The sequence below is a fragment of the Epargyreus clarus genome, unplaced genomic scaffold (genome assembly GCF_041222505.1).
Source record: "Epargyreus clarus isolate Ecla_fem2 unplaced genomic scaffold, WU_Ecla_fem_2.2 ptg000026l, whole genome shotgun sequence".
NCBI lineage: Eukaryota > Metazoa > Arthropoda > Insecta > Lepidoptera > Hesperiidae > Epargyreus > Epargyreus clarus.
In genome coordinates, this window is record NW_027332233.1 from 3,366,238 (window position 1) to 3,387,534 (window position 21,297).

Here is a 21,297-nt window from a genome sequence, read left to right on the forward strand (position 1 = left end):
TTTGAAAATAGCAATAATCCACTTATTCGTGGAAATTGTTTATGGACAATGGCGAGAGATGGCGCTATGCTTAAAACTTCTTAATATTTTTTGAACAATGTTTGCCTTTTTCGGGATATTAAATGAACACTAAATAGGTACAACTTATATATACTTTAATTACATAAAATTGTATTACAATATTTAACCACAATACAATTGATAACAGAACAATAAGTTAATACTATTCAGGGCTTATAGTCAGTAAATTTATCTGAATGCACTAAATGATGATAAACCCAGCAAAATTTTATTAATAACCTTCCCTAATGAGCATTTTTTATAATCGTGCCGATTACTCATAATATATTTCGTTATCAGCAAAATGTTATGACATTACACCCACCTATAACGTTTTATCTGCTACAGTTGCTACAGCATACTAGCAGTGTCATGTGTCTCCTGAAAAAATACAAAATAATTTGTTTTTTTTTTTATAATATGTTCTTACTCGTATAATTGTATCACCAAAATGATAAAAAATATTAGCAGGGGCACATAAATTTAATAATTTACATGTTTTTAACGCCGTTAAATAAAATATTCAAATTTAGTAATAGTAAAGAATTTAATCAGGCATTAGGCATTAGTTAGGCAGTGATAGCCTAGTCGTTAACCCGGAAACCCGGCCTCTCGATCGAGGGGTCCGAGGTTCAAATCCCAGGCACGCTCCTCCTCTGATATTTCAAAGTTATGTGCGTATTAGAAATTAATTATCACTTGCTAAACGGCGAAGGAAAACATCGCGAGGAAACCTCCATACCTGTGAGATAAAAACAATCTCAAAGGTATGTGAAGTCTATTAATACGATGATGATGAAACAATTTAATCTACAGTTCAATTCCTCTAAAATAAAATTTTGTTAATACTTTCAACGTTATTATAGTTTTTTTTTTAAGATATTATAAATAAACATTAAATATTAACATTTTCTTCTTCGATAGCTTCCACCGCCCGTTCTGGTACTTGGGATTGTCTCTGCAATAAAAATAATAACTTTAATACGTGACCACGATTTTTAATGAAAATAATGTGTGAATTATTCTGCAATTTTAATATTATAATTATGTATCCTTTACGATTAAATTTTTTCCAATATTTTTGGAATAAATTATTCAGCTTTTACCAATAATAGTGAGTCATTTTTTTATTGTTATCATTATAAACACTGTTATCATATTTTGCCAGCACGCGGGAAACAGCTTGTATCTAATTCTGATAAGGTACATCTAAAACCAATATTAAATCGGTTACTAGTATATCGTGCAATTGTACTGTGAAATAATAATAAACGTGTTATGTGTTTCCTTCATAACGGAATCGTGTTATACATTAGTGTTCATAACGGAATCGTGTTATAATTCCTTATGCCTTTCGTACATACTACGGTGCACCGGAGAGGTCTACCTGTTCAGGTATACCTGCGCAGGTACACCGGACTGTCCCACGCATAGAACTGTGCAGTTTTTGAACCTGTACCCTTACCATGAGTTTTTATGTTTTGGTATTTGTTTACGTATTTGCCCATACAATTTCCAATCACCGCCCCTAGCGGATTGTATAAGAACTATAGTGTCATTAACGTAACATTAAATGTCTAAATTGACAAAATGGCGTTTTATATTTTGTCTGTTTTTTTGCGAACATCGTCACTTGAGCACTTACTTATTGTTACGTTACGTTAGCAAACGGAACAAAATAATGGATTTAGTAAACGTAACGTAACGTAATTGTGGGATGTTTTGAAAACTCATGGTAAGTGTACTGTACAGGCAAACCAGCACAGGTAAACAGCCCGGTAGACCGTAACGTGTATGGATTACATTACATATATTTATAGCTGGAATATTTTTATAGGTCCAATAATTCCTTGAATATTAAGACTATGTTAGCTATATTTAAGCTACTCTTGATCCACATACCTGGTTCATATCGTGTTTCAATTTTGTCAGCATCTCTTTCTCCTTTCTCTTGAAGAATCCAACCTGGAAGCATAGTTTACACAATTACTATTTTCACTTTATAAGCAGCAAAAATACAATAAGGATAAAGTCAAAATGATGGAAAATACATATACTCTATTTAACATACTTAAAAAGTTGATCATATAAGGCGATCCGACTTACATATTACTAACTGACTCGGCAAACGTTGTGATGCCATATAAATAAAAAAATGTTAAGGGTGAACAACCCTCATCACTTAGGGATATGAAAAATAGATAGTAGCCGATACTCAGACCTACTGAATATGCATATAAAATTTGGTGAAAATCGGTTAAGCCGTTTTGGAGGAGTATGGTAACTAATATTGTGACACGAGAAATTTATATATAAGATAATACGACCATATCAGTCTCTGTGATTGGATTCGGAAAAAAACACCTCTTTCATATGGGAGTTGGTTACAGGTGGTTTTGAAGGTTGTAGAACCTTTTGTGATACCGACAGCACCACCGCCACACCTATTTCTGCCTCATCGCAGCTGCACCTCATCATAGGGTTCCATTTTTAACCCTTTGGATACGGAACCCTAAAAAGCAGTTAGTTTATGAACTCTTACCTTGTATAAAATCAATGCAAGTACCCCTATTATTATAACAGATGCTATAACAGCTATGGCTATTATGAGGTACTTATTTTGACCCCAAGTCTTATCTTTTACGAAATGGAATGTAGTCGTCATCCTTAAACAAATAATAAAGATTTATTTACTTATATTTAGTATACATTTTCATTAATTATTCCCAATGAATATAATTATATAAGGAGATATTTAAATAAAATAAATAATACAATAATCTCAAAAGTATTAAAATTTCATGCTTACGTGTGCATTTTCGTTTCGATTATCTCATTCGTAGGTAGTTCCATCACAAAAGTAGATGATGCATTCAACATTTCATTCTGTAAGTTTTCCACTGGAAACAAATTATTTATTTCGATTAATTTAAGTGGTCGGTGCAAATTCCTAGATATATTTTTTTTTATAATATAAGAGTAGCAGACGAGCATGCAGTCCACCTGATGGTAAGTGGCTACTGTCGCCCATGGACATCTGTAATCAACCCCAGATAGGATTAGATATTCCTACCGGAGGTCGGCCACAGATGCGCAGCTACCCCTGAGGACTAAGCTGGACACCTCGGAAAAGTCTGTCTCCCTTACCACACCCTTCAAACCGGAACACAGTAGCGCCTAACACTGCTGTTATTAGGTAGAAATAGGTGTGGCAGTGGTGCCGCCGGAGTCGAACCACAAAGTGTTCTGCCACCTTCAAATTATTAGCGTATTTATCATGTTTAATTTTCATTTTCATTATCATGTCCCACCCGCGTCTCCCGCACGCGTGGTTCAACTCGCTTCAATATGTCCGCATGTCTACACACACGCATGCATGACAAGAAAGTTATGGAAATGGTAAATATATTGAAGGTGGTAGGACCCTTTGTGATTCGACGTCGATGGCACCACCGCTACACCTACTCTGCAGTAGCCACTTACCAGTTGGAATGCTCGTCTGCTACTCCTATATTATAAAAAAAACTGCTCGCACCCCGCTCGTATGCGTGCATGCGTGACAGGAAAATTATTTATAAATTGATAGGATACAAGTGCGTACCACTTGCATGGAAACCTGATCCACATACGGATTCAAACCCGCGTGACAGGGTAATCCTAATCGTAAGCAATCCCCATTGTGTTCCCGTAGAAAGAAAACCATTAAATACTTACTAAACTTATCTTTTGTGAGTGTAAAACTTAATTTAATTTTTACTGTCGATTTTCTTTCTAAGTCAATATTACAGTTGAAGATAGCAGTAGTCGCGTTACTATTTTCAAAACAATCAACTCCCTCTGGTGGCGTCACGATCTGAAATATCAAATCGATATATTTTTATTATAGAAGAGATTCTCTATGAGTATTATTCACGTCAAATCTAAATTTATAAACTTCAAATCTCTACAAAAACTGAACTAAAAGAACTAAAACACTTTATCGTCTAGATTCCTAGGTTCTTAGCGATTCCCGTTACGTTCCTTTGGAGATCCTGAAGTTCTCTACGCAGCGCCGAGGACGGCCACCGGGGGGTTTTAGTGCGGTAAGAATCACATAAATTCTGCTGTGTTGGTCCCATCGCATCGGGTACCTTTTGAAGGTTTCCCTCTCGCAAAATAAAGGTCCTAATCTCACGTAAAATTTAAAAGATAATAATGTAATGTAAGTAATGTAAGTGTAATTAATGTATAAGCCGTATAATCAGTATCATAATTTAAAATAGCACTTACTCCATATGCTTCGGTATTTTCCTTTGGTATCATTACGTCACCTCGAATTGATTTCCAGGTTACAATACCTTTATTAATGAGCTGTAATAAAAATGTCATATTTAACAGATGAAGCAAACTGCAATGTAACTCTAAGAACGGTTTTAGATTAGACGATTTGAGTCGACTCCAGTTCCCTGTCGCCTTCAATCCATTACTGTCCCACTGCTGGGCACGGGGTTCCTCTCAGAATTAGAAGCATTAGGCCATAGTCCACCGCGCTGGCCAAGTGCAAGTAGACTTCACATATCTTTGAGAACTTTTTTTAAGGTCTCTTGAGTTTACAGGTTTTCTCACGATGTTTTCCTTCACCGTTAAACCACAAGCACACAACTTTGAAATATCAAAGGTGCAAATTTGCCTGGGATTAAACATCGAAAGTTTATACGTCTTTGGTGAACCATGGGTCGACCATTTTAGTCTTCAGGAGTGCCAACGCATCTCATGATTGATTTCAGGTGGAATCCATGTTCTTCATGGGGCCGGTTACAAGTTCATTGGCGGCAGTGTTCAGTGTAACTGGACTGTATCCTCGACTGTTGCTTCAGTTATATTAATTAATAATTGTAGTTTAAAAACTTAAAACCACGCTGTTATTGCACAAGGAAAATAGTTAATACTGACGATCCTGAATGAGGAGAACGGGTCAAAATTATTAAAATCGTGTATTGTCACTGGTTCTTGATAAGGGCTCAAAATTTTAAATTAATCTGACCGCTCAAAGTAGGTAAAAATCGAGTTCAAAGATTCCGTTACATACATACATACAGGTCAAGCTAATAAGAGAGTGGTAAAAAAGGATTTGCTATTATGTGCCATTGGTATTTTTAGACCTATGTCGGTAATGTTATTTTATATACACGGATTTTAACTTAAGAAATCTGTTTAAACAAATTTACTTACTATATATTCGTGTTCATCATCAATCGTCTTCGCATTTGATTCTATATCATCATCCGTGACATTTCGTTCGTGAGATACACTAAAACAATTTATCTGTGTTAATTTTAGCAATATACTTATTGTTGTTAAATGATATAACCACATTAACATATTTTGTAGACGGTAGGACCCTCCGTGGTTCGACTCCGGCGGCACCACCGTCACACCTATTTCTCTCTAATAACTGCACTGTTATGCGCTGCTGTGGTCTGCTTTGAATAGTGTGGTAAGGGAGATATACGTTTCTGAAGCATTCTAGCTGAGTCTTCTGGTAGGAATCTATTCTTATCTGAGGTTGTCCACGGGCATTAGTAGCCACTGACTGTTCATTTGCTACTTTTATGTTGAAAAAAAATCTCCTGGAGGTTTTTAATATTTTTTTCTTCAAACAAACAAAAAAGAGTTTTGACTTGTGAACCAATACCACAATAGCATTTTTCTCAAGTTTATCCGAGTTTCTACCTTGTACAATATATATATTAGACAAATCGATAAAATATGTATATTGTTGGAACTAGAAGATTAGATGGACTGTTAAGCCCAATATGTGCTTTTTAAATTACCTGCATTTTTTTTTGCAACCAATTGTCAAACATTATGTTTAATCTTACCCATTAATCATTAATTGGTCAGCGTCCTGTACGAACTTAACTTTATGTTCGAAGGAAGTATACTTGTCTTGACTGCAAATGTTATACAGCATAACATTCACAAGAAGCATTGAATCCGAATTGTACTGTTTGGTCATATCCAACAGGATTTCTATCTTTTGCTGAAACAATACCATATTATATTATTACCAAAATCTTGGATTGCAACAGTGTTGGTTTAAAATTCGGCGTTTTAATCTGAAAGGCTGAGCTTCGAATTATAGAAATCTTCGGATTATAAGTTAGATACATGCTTTTTAGAAATGTCTTATCACTTGTTTTGACGGCGAAGGAAAATGTCCAGAGGAAATCTTTATATTAACCTGTGAGTTTCTATTTTAAATAAACTTCCCAAATCAGAGACTCTATAATTATAATTTATGTAACCAACATTGTTTTATCAATGTAGAAAATTAAATATTTATTGTATAGTCTATAGTTTTATCAAGACATGTTTGATAAAAAAAAAACATAATTGACTTACACTTTCATCTGTGGTGAGTTTAAGCGGGCAATTGTATCCACTTTTTTGTTCCATTTCAATTTTTGAGCAATCAATTAAATCCACCTTAAAAAGAAATTGGAATTAGAAAAGATATTGTATTATGTAAATAATATACCAGGTAGCGAGTGGAGCCGAAAATAACACATAGAAAACAATTATTTTCCTAGTCCTCCTATTTCTGTCTGATTAAAAAAAATGTTATTATTAATTGAAAATAAAAATGAAATTTTATTGGCCAGTGGGCGTAAAACATAGTTTCGCTTGTTTATATGAGGTAGCTAATATGATGCAGTCCAAGTGGTGGTGGTAAGTAGACACCCGTAAACAACTCTATTTAGAAAAGGTCAACCTGAAACCATGCCATGCATGCCAGTCTTGAGGATTAAGATGGTGTTCATATGTAAGTCAGCCGCTATACCATCACATCCAAAACGTAATACTACTTCACGATAAAAATAGGTGTGGCAGTGGTATAGGGCACGCCAAACTTCTAGTCCGCTTTGAAGTTGTTGCACGCAGAAGTAGTCAGAGCGCCAATGCGGCCGAACACAACCACAAGCTTATACTCCGTAGCAACAGTAAGGGTACACTAACGCAGCTTTGTACCCGTGGACGAGAGCGGGCAGCGGACAGGTGCGGGGGACGTCTTGCGCTGTCTTCGTCCCGCTAATATTTACAATTTTCTGTTGCGACACGACTCGTTTTTATATTCAAAACGGAATACAAGTTTGGCGCGGAGTCTACCTCCCCGGACTGCACGGCACTGCCTACCACATTTGAGCCTGTATAATTTTATAAATATTCAGGATTACCTGTGATCCTTCAATCCATATCTTAGCACAGGAGTCGTAAGTTTCACTGCCTTTATTCGTCACTACCACCGTCAATGTTTCATTTGTGACGGAACCAAGAACATGCGGTTCATTTCTGTATAAGTAAAATAGTAATTTAATTTATTTTTTACTTGAAACCTTTGATAAATAAAATAGAAAGATACTTCACCGCCTCACAATTGAATGAAGCCAGAAAAGGATGATTTCATCATTGTTTTTTATTCTTGACAAATAGAAAACATTTTGAGAAAATTTACCTATAAATACGGACAAATCATCATCAACCCATTACGGTCCCACTGCTGGGAACGGCTCTCCTCTCAGAATGAGAAGGTTAGGCCATAGTCCACCGCGCTGACCAAGTGCGAATTGGTAGACTTCAACTTTTTTTTATAATTCTCAGGTATTATCAGGTATACAGCCAAATAGACAGACAAAATATTCTAAAAATGCTCAGGTTACTTAGTACCTTAGACCCGGGTTCGATCCCCGGCCAGACAGATATCTAAATGATGAATTTAGATTTCTGTTTCTGGGTCTGGGGGTTTTTATGTATTTGTCTATGTGTGTGTCCATGTCACCCACGATACAGGGAATCCTAGTGTGGAGCTGTGAGAGTAGAAAGCGTTTACCTATTTAGTTTATTTATATAAAGGTGTATTACCCGCCAGGCCATATGAAGCTTGCTGATAAATTTGGTTCACAGTTCTCGCCTTCTTCACATTTACGATGAATAGGTAACGTATGGGTTAACTTGCTATATGGACTAATTCTTACCATGCTGTTTTTAAAACCTATAACCAATATTCAAGTTATTATATAGTATATTGTAATTAAGTACAACGTTAGTGTAGCAGACGAGCATGCGGACGACCTGTGGCTTCTGTCGCCCGTGGACATCTGTTATCAACCCCAGATAGGATTAGATTCCTATGAGGTCGGCCACAGATGCGCCGCTACCCCTGAGGACTAAGTCGGAACGCCTCGTAAAAGTATGTCTACTCGTACCTTACTACACCAAACCAGAACAAAGAAGCGCTTAACACTGTTGTTATTAGTCAATAAACTATAAATAAAGTTTAAAAACTAAAAACCACGCTAAAATTGCACAAGGAAAATCTTTAATCCTGATTCCTGACGATTCTGATGAGCAGAATGGGATAAAGTTATTAAAATCATGTATTTTCATCGGTACTTGATAATTGTTCAAATTTTTAAATTAATCGGACCGTTCAAAGTAGGTAAAAATCGAGTTCAAAGATTCCGTTACATACATACATACATACATAGATACAACCCAAGCTAATAAAGGCGTGATAAAAATAGGGGTCGCAGTGGTGCCGCCGGAGTCAAATCACAAAGGGTTCTACAATATTCAAAACGCCTAATTAGGTATATCCGTATTCAATGTCATTATAATACCAACAAAATAATATTACCTTTGGTTTCTAGGAAATTATCGAGGTCCCCTTGTACTTTTGCGGTAATTTTATATATTCCTTGTTCTTGTTTGTCCTGCAATGTAAATAAAAATCATATGAAAATGTGAAGAGTTCTTATATATCCAGATAAATTATCTAACTACATCTGACAGTCTAAATTAGGAGGTATAAAGATAAATTCACAATATTAATGAAATGTTTAATGAATAGGCACATAAAGTGCATGCTCGTCTGCTTCTTCTGAATAATATAAATATATATATATATGTTACCACAAATTATACTCACGAGCACTAAAGTAATTTTTTTGGAATACGTTGTGTTTATATTTGATATATCTTGAATAAATGTGTAATCATTTTGTTTTGAATTGAATGATATGCCGCTCCCAACTATTTCTAAAGTTGTCAGAAGTTCTGAAAAGACAATGTTATTAATAAACGTTAAAATAGTAATGGCACATAGATAAGAGTGTTAACTTTATAGACTCATTATATGAACGATTGAGTCGTTCAGTTGAGGAATCAGTGGATTTTTTAATGTGGTAGAGCGTAGCTTTGTGGTTCGACTCCGGAGGGAGCACTGCAGCACCTATTTCTGCCTAATAACAGTAGTATTAGACGCTGCTGTGTTCTGTACCCTTACCATGAGTTTTTACATTTTGACAAATATGACTCTTTTGGTATTTGTTTAGGTATTTGCTCATACAAATTCCAATCAGCGCCCCTAGCGGATTATATCAGAACTATAGTGTCAGTAACGGAACATTAAATATCTTTATTGACGACATGGCGCTTTTTGTTTTGTCTCTCTTTTTTGCGGACATGTGAGGCAGACAAAAAGACTTGAGCACTTACTTATTGTTACGTTTTCTCAGTCTACTGAAGCAAATGAATGGATTGACTAAACGAAACGTAAAATTGTGGGATGTTTTGAGAACTCATCGTAAGGGTACTGGTTTGAGGCGTTCCAGCTTAGTCCTCAGAGGTAGCGCTGCATCTGTGGCCGACCTCCGGTAGGAATATCCTATCTGGGGTTAATTACAGGTATAGCTTATTTATTAACCTCATTTTACTTATTTATTTATTTTTGTTTTAGTGATATTTTTTGTAAATATTGTATATATATGTATACTTTGAACTTGTAAATAAAATGAAAAGTAAAATACAAAAAAATGTACATACTTGCAGCATTAACCGTTGACTTCGTTGGATGTCTTATGTCCAGGTCCACTTGGATAGCAAAGCTGGTATCGCTGACGTGCACAACCTAAAATAAATTAAATCAATACAAGCTTGTTTCATGAAACATTCAATCTTACATCCCCTACTAGGCATCATGTAACTTTAACGTCTACAAAAGCCTAACCGTAACCAACCGTCAAATCCATGGTTAAAAATTCATTAGTTGCACCATTTTAATTAAGCTTGAAGCTAAGTCATAACTAAAACTCAAAATTAATCGCTCGAACGATCGGTTAAAGTTACAGTTTTTGTCAACTTCCCCATCTGTCAATGTCGATTAAAAATTGTGGTGACAGCGACACAAATGCCGTTAATGACAAATAAATTGCGCAACACAGAATTTTTACATTCCATAGCTACCGTCAAAGTTACTGTTATATTTAACTTTAACCGAGCTTTCGATGCAACACACCCGAAATAAATCCATCCAATTTAAAATTTAGAATACTCAAGTGCATGTACTCTGTCAATTCGCACTTGGCCAGCGGTGAAATATGACCTAAACCTGACTCTGACAAAAGACCCGTGCCCAGCAGTAGGGCAGTAATAAGTAGACGACGAAAATCGACATTTTACATTTTCTTCATACAAGACATGTCATTATTAGATCTTTGGTTGGTAGATATTGGATAAATTGATTTTATTTATAGGCTTTAGAGGTCAATTTAGCAACCCTACACTTTTATAAAATGTATGTAGAAACAAAATATTTACATATTTTCTCAAAAATGTTCTTTTTACAATTTTACAAAAGTAGGTAGTACTTACCGTACGGTCAATTAATTTGATTGAAACTTGAACTGTCACTGAAGGTATGCTTCGGTATATTAGCACTTTGGCAGAATTCGGCGCTCCGATTGCAAGGTCTACAAAATAGATGGCTATTTAATTACAATTTCATTAAACTAGTGTAACAATGTAAATGCAAATACCCGGATATGCGCGATTGGTGGAACCTAGTGATGACCGCCTAAGTCAAGTTCATGTAATGCCTACCATACCCACTTTGGAGCACCGGTGAGGTCTACTCGTTCAGGTATACCTGCGCAGGTATGCACCTGTGTGTGGGAATAGACATATGCAGTTTTTTGAATCGGAGCAAGTGACCGGCGCAAGATCAAAAATCAATTCTTTCGTGTTACACCGTACGGTGCGTCATGGTCTTCAATCGATGTCACCGCAAACAGAGGTAACAGAACTGTACCCTTACCATGAGTTTTCAAAAAATCAATTTAAACATTTATTGTTATGTTACTGGCACTATAGTTCTTATACAATCCGCTAAGGGCGCTAGGGGCGCTAGGAAATTGTATCGGCAAACAAATACCAAAACAGTCATATTTGACAAAAACGTAAAAACTGGTACTCATGGTAAGGGTACTCTGAACACTGTACCGTATACCGGAACGCCCCCAAACTCGCTATCAACGTGCTGTTGACTTGTACAGCAAACCTGCGCTGTACGGTACCCCGGCAAACTGTACGGTAGACCATAACACGAAAGTTTTACCAGGTACAGTGGCCACTGACCATTAAAACGGCCACTGACCGCGGTCATATTATTAAAATATATTTATTATATTATTAAAATGTCATTTATTTATTTATATTTACTCTTTATTGACCATGTTAAAAACAGTGTGGTGCAAAAGGCGGACTTAATGCTAAATAGCATTTTCTCCCAGTCAACCTTAGGGATGTGCAGAAAAATTGAAGGCGGTACAACTATACTAAAAATAATAATAATAATAATAAATAGGAAATAAAATAAAATGAAAAAAGGGAGAAAGGAGAACATGAAAAAAGAAAGAATGTGAGAAAGAAAGAGAAAAGAAAAGAAATAAGATATAAATAGATGAGAAGTAAATACATTTTAAAATAAATTACTACGTGAATATAAAGAAAAATTGTGTAGACACCATATCTAATGATGAACTAAATTACAATAGTGAGCAAAGACATTCTTTATAAAAGCATGCAGGTAGATGTTATGACGTAGGCATCCGCTAAGAAAGGATTTCGATCAATTCTACCCCCAAGGGGGTAAAATAGGGGATGAAAATATTACTTATAAATATAAAAGTGTATAATATTATATTCTTTATAAAAGTGTATTTGGAGCACATTTTTCTAAGTTCCTCAGGTTTTTTCGTATTTTTCTCAAAACTATTGGATGCCAATACTATGGGAGTGCATAAAAATAATTGGAGGAGGTCAAATTTAACTAACAAAATTTGATCCCCACTTCCATGAGAACGAACAAAGCAAGTTAAATACTAGGTTGTATATAAAAGCTTATATATATAACCTTCATATCCATTATCATCAAGGTCGGGTAGAACCTTAAGGCTGTATCCGAACGATTTGTATTCTTTATTTTGTATCTTTTGTGTCAAGGTCAGGTCTGATATCAGGACATCGTGGACGAGGGGTCGTTTATCCAAGATTTTATTGAATTCATATCCAGAAATTATATACACTGCACCCTCTCCCAAATGTTCGTAGGGTGCACTGACGAATATTTCTGAAAAACAAAAAAAACAATCATAGATTATTCATTATACAAGTATGAGCATGATACAAGTATTAGCAATTAGTAGGTAAGTAAAATTTTGAAGGGTGTAAAAACGTCATACCAATTTCTGCCTTATAAACAGCAGTGTTAAGCCCTAATACTGCTTGAGAATCTGGTTAGGTTAGGTTAGGTTAGGTCAGACATTCTTCTTCGCAGTTTCCACTTAGTCCTCACAGGGAGCGTCTGTGTACGACGGCAGGGAGGACTATAATCTTATCGGGGGTAGATTATATTGTATTATAATAACTTTAATTTTTTACTTGGGAGTTTAAGTTAAGCCTCATAAATGATAAACATCTCATTATTGTCACACTGGTAGGCACGGGTCTCATTTTGGCCATAGTGCGAATAGTAAACCTTACATTTTTTTATAATATAGGAGTAGCGGACGAGCATGCAGTCCACCTGATGGTAAATGCCTACTGCCGTCCATAAACATCTGTAATCAACTCCAGATAGGATTAGATTCCTACCTGATGTCGGCCACATATGCGCCGACCTCAGGGCTAAGCTGGAACATCCGGAAAATATGTCTCCCTTACACACCCTTCAAACCAGAACACGGCGTTTAACACTGCTGTTAAGAGGCAGAAATAGGTGTGGCGGTGGTGTCACCGGAGTCGAACCACAAAGAGTTCTACTTCACAATGGTTTTCTTCGACGTTAAAGATTGTGAATTATGATAATTATCAGTGGTGCCTGGGATTTAAACCCTGGACCCTAGTTTACGTATTTCTGAACGTTTAAATGGTATACCTGGAATTCCATCCCGATCTAAGTCGGTTGACGCAATCGTTGTACCGAATCGGCCTCCTTTTGTGTTGCCATAAATAATTATTCTTGGTGACTCCATGGTCTTCTGTAATGTGATGAAAAAGGTTTTTTGCAAACAGTGTTTCAATGGTATATCAGGAATAAGGATTTTTCACATCCTTTTCTCAGTTTCTAGTGTTAAATAGTTATTGCCTATTGGTAAGGAGTGGTAGCTGACTTTATGACGCGACCATATTAGCTTAGGAGTGTCAACGCATCTGTTAATCAGCTTACGTAGACTGTTCGACTGAAGCTCAAGGCAGTGGAAGTGGACTGCAGGAGAAGTGAGTCGTTTGTTATAAATATGTGATTCCGGAACTAATATTTTGAATCGCCCATTAAGTGGCTAATGTGATTATTACCAACCATTAACATAAACGATTGTTTATTAACATCAGGACCGACGAGTCCCCCGAAGTGTAGAAGTGCACAAACAATTTAACCACCAACGGTCACCCATCCAACTTCGGAGCTCACTCATCCTTACTTAACTTTGTAAATCCGTCGAAATTTACGCAACGCGAGAGGCGTTGCCCGCTTCGTGAAAAGTACAACATTTAAAAATTTGAAGCCATAGAATGGTATAATATGTAAGTTTATGTTAACCAAATAATTGGTCAAGTGTCAGTCAAACTCGCCCAAAAAGGATTCTGTATCACTAAATTTTCAATTATTATTTTTTTATATTTAGTATTCAGCTGTAATGCAGTTGTAAGAGTAAATGCAGTGTGGAAAGTTGTAACTGTGTACCTATTAAAATTTAATAGATAAAGTGAAAAACACCGAAAAATAGCAGTTTATTGTATGGTGACCCCCATTTATTTTCTAGATACTTTTTTATTTTTAGTATTTGTTTTTATAACGGTCGTCATTGTACTTATTCTATGAAAAAATCATTGTCGTCGTGAATTCGAATGTATCGTGAATTCAATGTCAATAGTTTCTATCTATTACTGTTTCAGAGATAGAGCCCTGTGACAGACGGACAGACAGCGGAGTCTTAGTAATAGGATTCCGTTTTACCCTTTGGGTATAAAACTAAAAACCAACGATAAAAAGTAAAATAATAATTACCTTACTGCCTCCAAGGAATACGTTTACGGTACCGGATTCGTAAAACTCTGTGCCTAACGCCGGTTCTCCCACTAAAAGATCCGAAAAGCCATCATCGTTCACATCACTAGAACACAGCGCAGCACCAAACATTGTCCCAACTTTTTCACTGTTCAAAAGGAAGGCCCCCCTTGGGCCCCTCCGTACGAACCAAGGCTCATTAGTTTTGGGCTGCGCAAGGAATCCAACCTAAAAAAATTACATTAAGTAAAACTTTCAATATTAGATTCTTCGCGTTGTATGTTTAATAATATGTATTTTTTGTACAAGCATTATTTTTTGCTATATAAATAAATAGATAATGTATAAAAAAGTATGTTCTGTAATCATCCTAAAATGTATGACTTAGCATTGAACTTTTTTATAATATAGGAGTAGCAAACGAGCATGCAGTCCACCTGATGGTAAGTGGCTACTGCCGCCCATTGACATCTGTAATCAACCCCAGATAGGATTAGATATTCCTACCTGAGGTCGGCCACAGATGCGCCGCTACCTCTGAGGACTAAGCTGGAACGCCTCGGAAAATATGTCTCCTTACCACACCCTTCAATCCAGAACACAGCAGCGCTTAACACTGCTGTTATGAGGCAGAAATAGATGTGACGGTAGTGACGCCGGAGTCGACCTACAAAATGTTCTACCACCTTCAAAACGTACGTACCTTACATACTTACAATAGTTTAAGATAATTTAATAAAACAAATTATTTTAAAAACAAAAAAATCAGGATGCATATTTTTAGTTTAGTTTACTTAACACTTGCAAGCAATTTATAATAATTCATCTCTATTTTAATGTATTGATTTATTTAGTGTTCCTGTTCCCTTTTCCATTATTTTAAAGCCAACAGGTTATTGTTTTTATACAATACGTATAAATACGTTTTATAGCAAAAAAGTTATAAATAAAAACATACTTCACCGCCTTAAAATTGAATGAAGCCACGAACGGATGATTTTGTCATTTATTGTTTGAATTCTTAACAAATAAAAAACATTTTAGAGAAAATTTGCGTATAAAAAGCTTATACTACGTAACTTACGTAATAAAAAAATAAATATTTCAAACATTTTAGGGACATTTTAGAACGGAGACGTGGCGACACTTTGTTTACGCACACAGTTTCAATTCTCAAAACCGGTTACACTTTATAATAATTAGGAGTGATCAATCTAAGTATTTTACTCATCTTAGACATTTACTTTTCATTTCTATTTTAAATACTTACATGACCGATCGTATTTTCCGTGCGTGACGAATAAGCATAGTGTGTGACGTCTTTTTTAAAAAAATGTCCAGATACGAAATTCCCTGAATAATAAAATAAAAAAGTTGAATAAATGGCTGTATTTATTATACAGGGAAAAGGTGGGTTAGTCTCTATTAAGTAAAGTAAGGTTTTACTATAAGTACTCGTACTAGACTTTGGGAAACAATTAAGAATTATAATTATTTATCTGTAATAATAATAATTCAGTAACATTAAATTACTCTCAGTAATATATTTATGCTGTTTAAAAAATACGAACTTTGTGCCTTTCATAAAGGGGTTGTATTGGACGAGAAATAATTTATGAAAAGGGTTTAAAACATAATAAATACCTATGCTTTTGAACATTTTTCGCAATTCTGAATCAAAACCCTGTCTTCTGAATAAATCCATAAATATAGCTGGGGCTGATAACGATGGCCCAGAAATATAACTTATATCAGACTCTGATGGATATGGGGCTGCAGAGATCAGAAATAAGTCGTTCTTCTCGTCAGCCAAAATACTCCATCCAGTGCCGTCGTATATTTTACCTGTAACAATATTATTATTTGATTTTAGACTAGAATTATTGAGGCATTTAGACATTTTATTATGTGGTGAAGGTAGTAGAACCCTTTGTGGTTCAACTCCGGCGGCAATAGCGCCACACCTATTTCTGCCTCATAACAGCAGTGTTAAGTGCTGCTGTGTTCTAGTTTGAAGGGTGTGGTAAGGTAAGGCATATTTTTCTGAGGCGTTCTAACTTAATCCTCAGGGGTGGCGGCGCATTTGTCACCGACCTCAGGTAGGAATATCTAATCCTATCTGGGGTTGATTACAGATGTCCAGGTGAACTGCATCATCTGTCTGCTAGTCCAATATTATAAAAAAAACCTTTGTCTAATCCTATCTGGTGTTTATTACAGATCAATAGGCGGCAGTAGCAGCTTACCTTGAGGTGGAATGCGTGCACGTCTGCTACGCGACGACGGTACTCACGGTAGATACAGGTCAAGCTAATAAAAGCGTGGTAAAAATTAAAGCCTTACCAGAATCAGGTGTGTTCTGTTCAAAGGGTCCGTTATATCGAGTAATACGAGTGTCATTGACCAAAAAGCAGGTTCCGTACGGACCATATTTGTCATGATCTTTAATAAACATTTTCGACGACCAAAGAGGCGCGCACGTCTGGAATAAAAAAAAATAATAAACATAACTACTTATTAGAAAAAACAAAAAACACTATGAAGGAAAAAAGTTTGGTAAAAGTGTAATTATTATGAGTTATAGTGCAATTTCTTGAGTTAAGCAGCAGCAGATAGTCGCAAATAGAAGTAGTGATAGCCTAATGGTTAAGGAACTCGGCCTCTTGATGGAGGGTTCCGAGCTTGTGCCCACCAGTGGGATAGTAATGGGTTGTTGATGATGATGATTCTTGATTTAATTGTTTTGTCCTTTGATATACCGAAGGTTCTCGTAACTCACGTAATCAGTAACCTAGGAAGAAAAGCTGTGGCATTTTTTGTTTAATAACTGCCTTTATGGTTATAAAAACAAGAAGGCCGGCTGCTTAAAAATACTTAACTGACAAGGTAAGTAATATAACCCACGTTACTCCCATAATTTAGACGAATCCAACGACATCTCATATGTTAAAATCTGTCAAGCCGTTATATCTGTAAAGCATGCCAAAGACGTCCCTGTAGTTCCGGGATCAGAATAGGGCTATACCCCGTGTCGCTCCCGCGGCACTGGGTACCTTTTGAAGGTTTCTCCCTCGTCAACAAAAAAGGGCATGCCAAAGAAAGAGACGCACATATTATACAGGTAAAAATATTAATACTCCTTGCCCTTGTCTTGCCGAATTTTTTCTCGATTCTTTAATAAAAATGAAAATTTAGTAATTTGATAAACAATAAACTATTATAATTACCACAATAACATCTTTATAAACCGCAATGGATGCGCCAAGGCAAAAATTTTGGTCAGGAACATCCTCTGAAACAATATTACAATTTATTATCTTTATCATTCATTTAAACATAATATGTGGCAAGTTTTCTTAACTTTTCAAAAGTATCAATGAGCCAAATAACAATAGTGACAAGCGCTGATGCGTTCTGTACCCTTACCATGAGTTTTTACGTTTTGACAAATATGACTGTTTTGGTATTTGTTTGCGTATTTGCCCATACAAATTCAAATCAACGCCCCTAGCGGATTGTATCAGAACTATAGTGTCAGTAACGTAACATTAAATGTCTAAATTGACAAAATGGCGCTTTATGCTTTGTCTCTCTTTTTAACGAACATGTGAGGCAGACGAAAAGACTTGAGCACTTACTTATTGTTACGTTTACTCAGTCTACTGAAGCAAACGGAACAGAATAATGGATTGAGTAAAGGTAACGTAAAATTGTGGGATGTTTTGATAACTCATGGTATGGGTACTGGTTTGAAGGGCGTGTTAAGAGACATAGTTTTCCGAGGCATTCCAGATTAGTCCTCAGGGGTAGCAGGGTATCTGCCGCCAACCTCTAGTGGGAAACATATTTAATCTAGGGTTGGTTACAGATGTCCATGAATGGAAGTAGCCACTTACCATCAGATGCATGCTCGTTTCCTACTCGTATATTATACAAGAAAGATGGAGCCACTAGTGTTTCTGAATCACACTATGGAAGTTTTCTCAACAATCTGTATACTTATATACAGGCTTCGATCTGATACTAGTAGACGAAGATAAGCAATGACCAAGCATTATTTTTATAACAGCAATAGCGAACAATCATGCAGTCTACCTGATGATAAGTGGCTATTGCCACCCATGAACATTTATCATCAACCCCAGATTAGATTAGTGTCCTACCTGGGATTGGCCACAGATACCTACTACCTTTAAAAGGTGGTAGAACCCTTTGTGGTTCGACTCCGGCGGCACCACCGCCACACCTATTTCTACCTAATAACAGCAGTGTTAGACGCTGCTGTGTTCCGTTTTGAAGAGTGTGGTAAGGGAGACAGACTTTTCCGAGGCGTTCAGCTTAGTCTTCAGGGGTAGCGGCCCATCTGTGGCAGATCTCAGGTAGGAATATTTAACCCTATCTGGGGCTGATTACAGATGTCCATGGGCGGCAGTAGCCACTTACCATCAGGTGGACTGCATGCTTGTCTGCTACACATATTTTATAAAAAAAAATAAACCTCTGAGAACTGTCTCCTCGCCTTCAAGAACACAATTGTAATTAGGCAGAAATAGGTGTGACGGTGGTGCCGCCAGGTCGGAAACACGAAGGGTTCTACCATCTAACTGTGTAATATTTAAAATAAAGAAATATACTTACTACGACTGTAATCTTCGGCCAAGTTTTCGATATCTATGCCCATGTTAGTTGCCTTCACACTCCTATTTTCAAAGATGTCTTTCATAAAATACTTGAACACTTGCCCATTTAAATCATGGTGAGGTGCGCCGATCACTGCAAAAAAAATGACATTTATCATTCCACTTATATTCCACTAACGGCTTTGGGAGACAGAGTTTTCCGAGGCGTTCCATCTTAATCCTCAGGGGTAGCGGCGCATCTGTGGCCGACCTTAGGTAGGACTATCTAATCCTATCTGGGGTTGATTACCATCTTACCATCAGGTGGACTGCATGCTCGTCTGCTACTCCTATATTATAAAAAATGCGTGAAACTTGCCAACTCCAGATTAATAGTAACACATTTAAGATGTTTTAGAGATGCTCGATTTTTGGAATACAGGTTTCCTCCCGATAACAGATGTGTTGCCACTCCTAAAACTAATATGATCGCCTCATAAGACTGCCGGCATCCAAAGTTTTATTAACTAACTATGTTAGTACATCTGGATAATCGGTAACTCTTATACAATTTTTTACTACTTCCACCCAACCGATTGGAACAACTTTAACATCCATGCATCCATAATATGATGTTATTGGAACAATCTGATGATGGACCCTGATGTTGGAGTATATCCCAAGTACCTATACAGCGTAACAATGCATCTGTAGTGGAATGCAGTAGAATTCTAATCTTATCCAGGGTTGATTACAGATATCCAATTGTCAATGAGCAGTAGCCACTTACCATCAGATAGCATACGCATTTGCTATATTTAAAAAAAATAAGTTTGTAACACAAAATTGTATAAAGTTTGCGAACCCAAGGTTTCACTAGCTGTATGGTAGGCCAGGGTGAAGCCAAAGTCGGTGGTGGCTGTCAATGTTGAAGGCTGTATTTCTATGTACGAAGGCTCGTGGAAAAACGTTGCTGAGGCTGCTTGGAGGACCCATAATGTTGATAAAACCTTATAAATACCTGAAAACATTTTATATAATTTAAAGGTAAAGCAATAGCTAGGAACTATGAGTGAAACCATTCCGATTCCTCAACCAGTTTAAGCAAGTTATAATTTTTGGAATAGGCATATAACTTTGAAAGTTCTGAGGTGTGTGCACGGGATATTAAACTCAAAGGGCCTATAGTTAATTTGGTTACACATACACTTTCCATTTGTGGGAGAACTATGTCTAGAAATGGGACAAAGAAAATTCTGAATAGAATTTCTTCCTATCCACCCACCTTTTTTGTTCTTGAGGGGGAAGCCTTCAAAGCCCTTTGGGAGGGACGTCTAGTTATGAGGGATCTTTACCGCACTAAGCCCCCCGTTGGCTATCCGCAGCGCTTGGTGGAAAACTCCGGACCTCCAACGGAACACAGCCGGAGTCCGCCAAGTGCTATGCCCCTATCAGCTCTGCCCTGGGGGAAGCAATTTACGCTCCGCCTACACCATCTAGTGTTTACGACGGTATGCGCCCACACATCCCGCCATACTTCCCGGGGTCGCTGGCCGGGCGGTTCGAGCTCCCACTCTTGCCGCAACACCAAAAGCCCCCTTTTAGTCGCCTCTTACGACAAGCAGGCCACTTAACACCCCACTGCGCTCTAAAACCACTATCCCTACATATAAAAAATATAAAAAACTTACAACTCATAGTCCTACCGCCGACGACCACTTTAAAACTGATTATAAATATACCACGAATTCACCAAATTGTTGTACTAGTAGAGTTACAGGGAAGAGTCATATGACTGTTATAACCGCTAATACAAGGAAACTGTTTAGAAACCAATTTACCTCATTTAATAATAAATATATTGACGCATCAAAGTAAAATGTAATAAGCGTATTTGCGTTAACTTTTCAGCAGGTAGATGTAAAGTTGAAATATTATAATAAACTAGCTGACCCGATAAACGTTGTGTTGCTATATAAATAAAAAAATGTTAAGGGTGAACAACCCTTATCACTTAGGGGTATGAAAAATCGATAGTAGCCAATTCTCAGACCTAATGAGTATGCATATAAAAATTCGTGAAAATTGGTAAAACCGTTTCGGAGGAGTACGGTAACTAACATTGTGACACGAGAATTTTATATATAAGATTTAAATAAAAAACTGTTTTTAGGAACAACTATTTATTTGGCTTGCTCTAAAATGGTAAAAATATTTCTTTTTATAAATAAT

General features: G+C 36.6%; 1 protein-coding gene across 1 annotated transcript; it reads right to left on the minus strand.

The window, feature by feature from the left end:
* Window positions 1-138: 138 nt before the first annotated feature.
* On the minus strand, window positions 139-20,889 carry LOC140753327 (integrin alpha-V). Its single transcript, XM_073087857.1, has 26 exons — window positions 20,757-20,889; window positions 19,931-20,086; window positions 19,085-19,219; window positions 17,674-17,738; window positions 16,790-16,928; window positions 16,091-16,291; window positions 15,717-15,799; window positions 14,447-14,674; window positions 13,316-13,418; window positions 12,293-12,508; window positions 10,753-10,850; window positions 9,925-10,009; window positions 9,029-9,156; window positions 8,738-8,813; window positions 7,963-8,092; window positions 7,278-7,392; window positions 6,445-6,528; window positions 5,922-6,082; window positions 5,272-5,350; window positions 4,330-4,410; window positions 3,775-3,913; window positions 2,870-2,960; window positions 2,603-2,726; window positions 1,963-2,025; window positions 968-1,018; window positions 139-441 (listed from the first exon to the last, which is right to left on the minus strand). The coding sequence occupies exons 1-26, from the start codon at window positions 20,761-20,763 to the stop codon at window positions 412-414; spliced, it is 2,868 nt and encodes a 955-aa protein (XP_072943958.1). The 5' UTR covers window positions 20,764-20,889; the 3' UTR covers window positions 139-411.
* Between the last annotated feature and the right edge of the window lie 408 nt (window positions 20,890-21,297).

Excerpts from the sequence above, each read along its gene's own strand:
- LOC140753327 (XM_073087857.1), bottom strand. Across the intron at positions 2,961-3,774 it reads ACTCACAAAAGATAAGTTTA|TGGAAAACTTACAGAATGAA; the intron begins GTAAGTATTTAA and ends ATTTGTTTCCAG. Across the intron at positions 2,727-2,869 it reads ATCGAAACGAAAATGCACAC|GATGACGACTACATTCCATT; the intron begins GTAAGCATGAAA and ends TATTTGTTTAAG.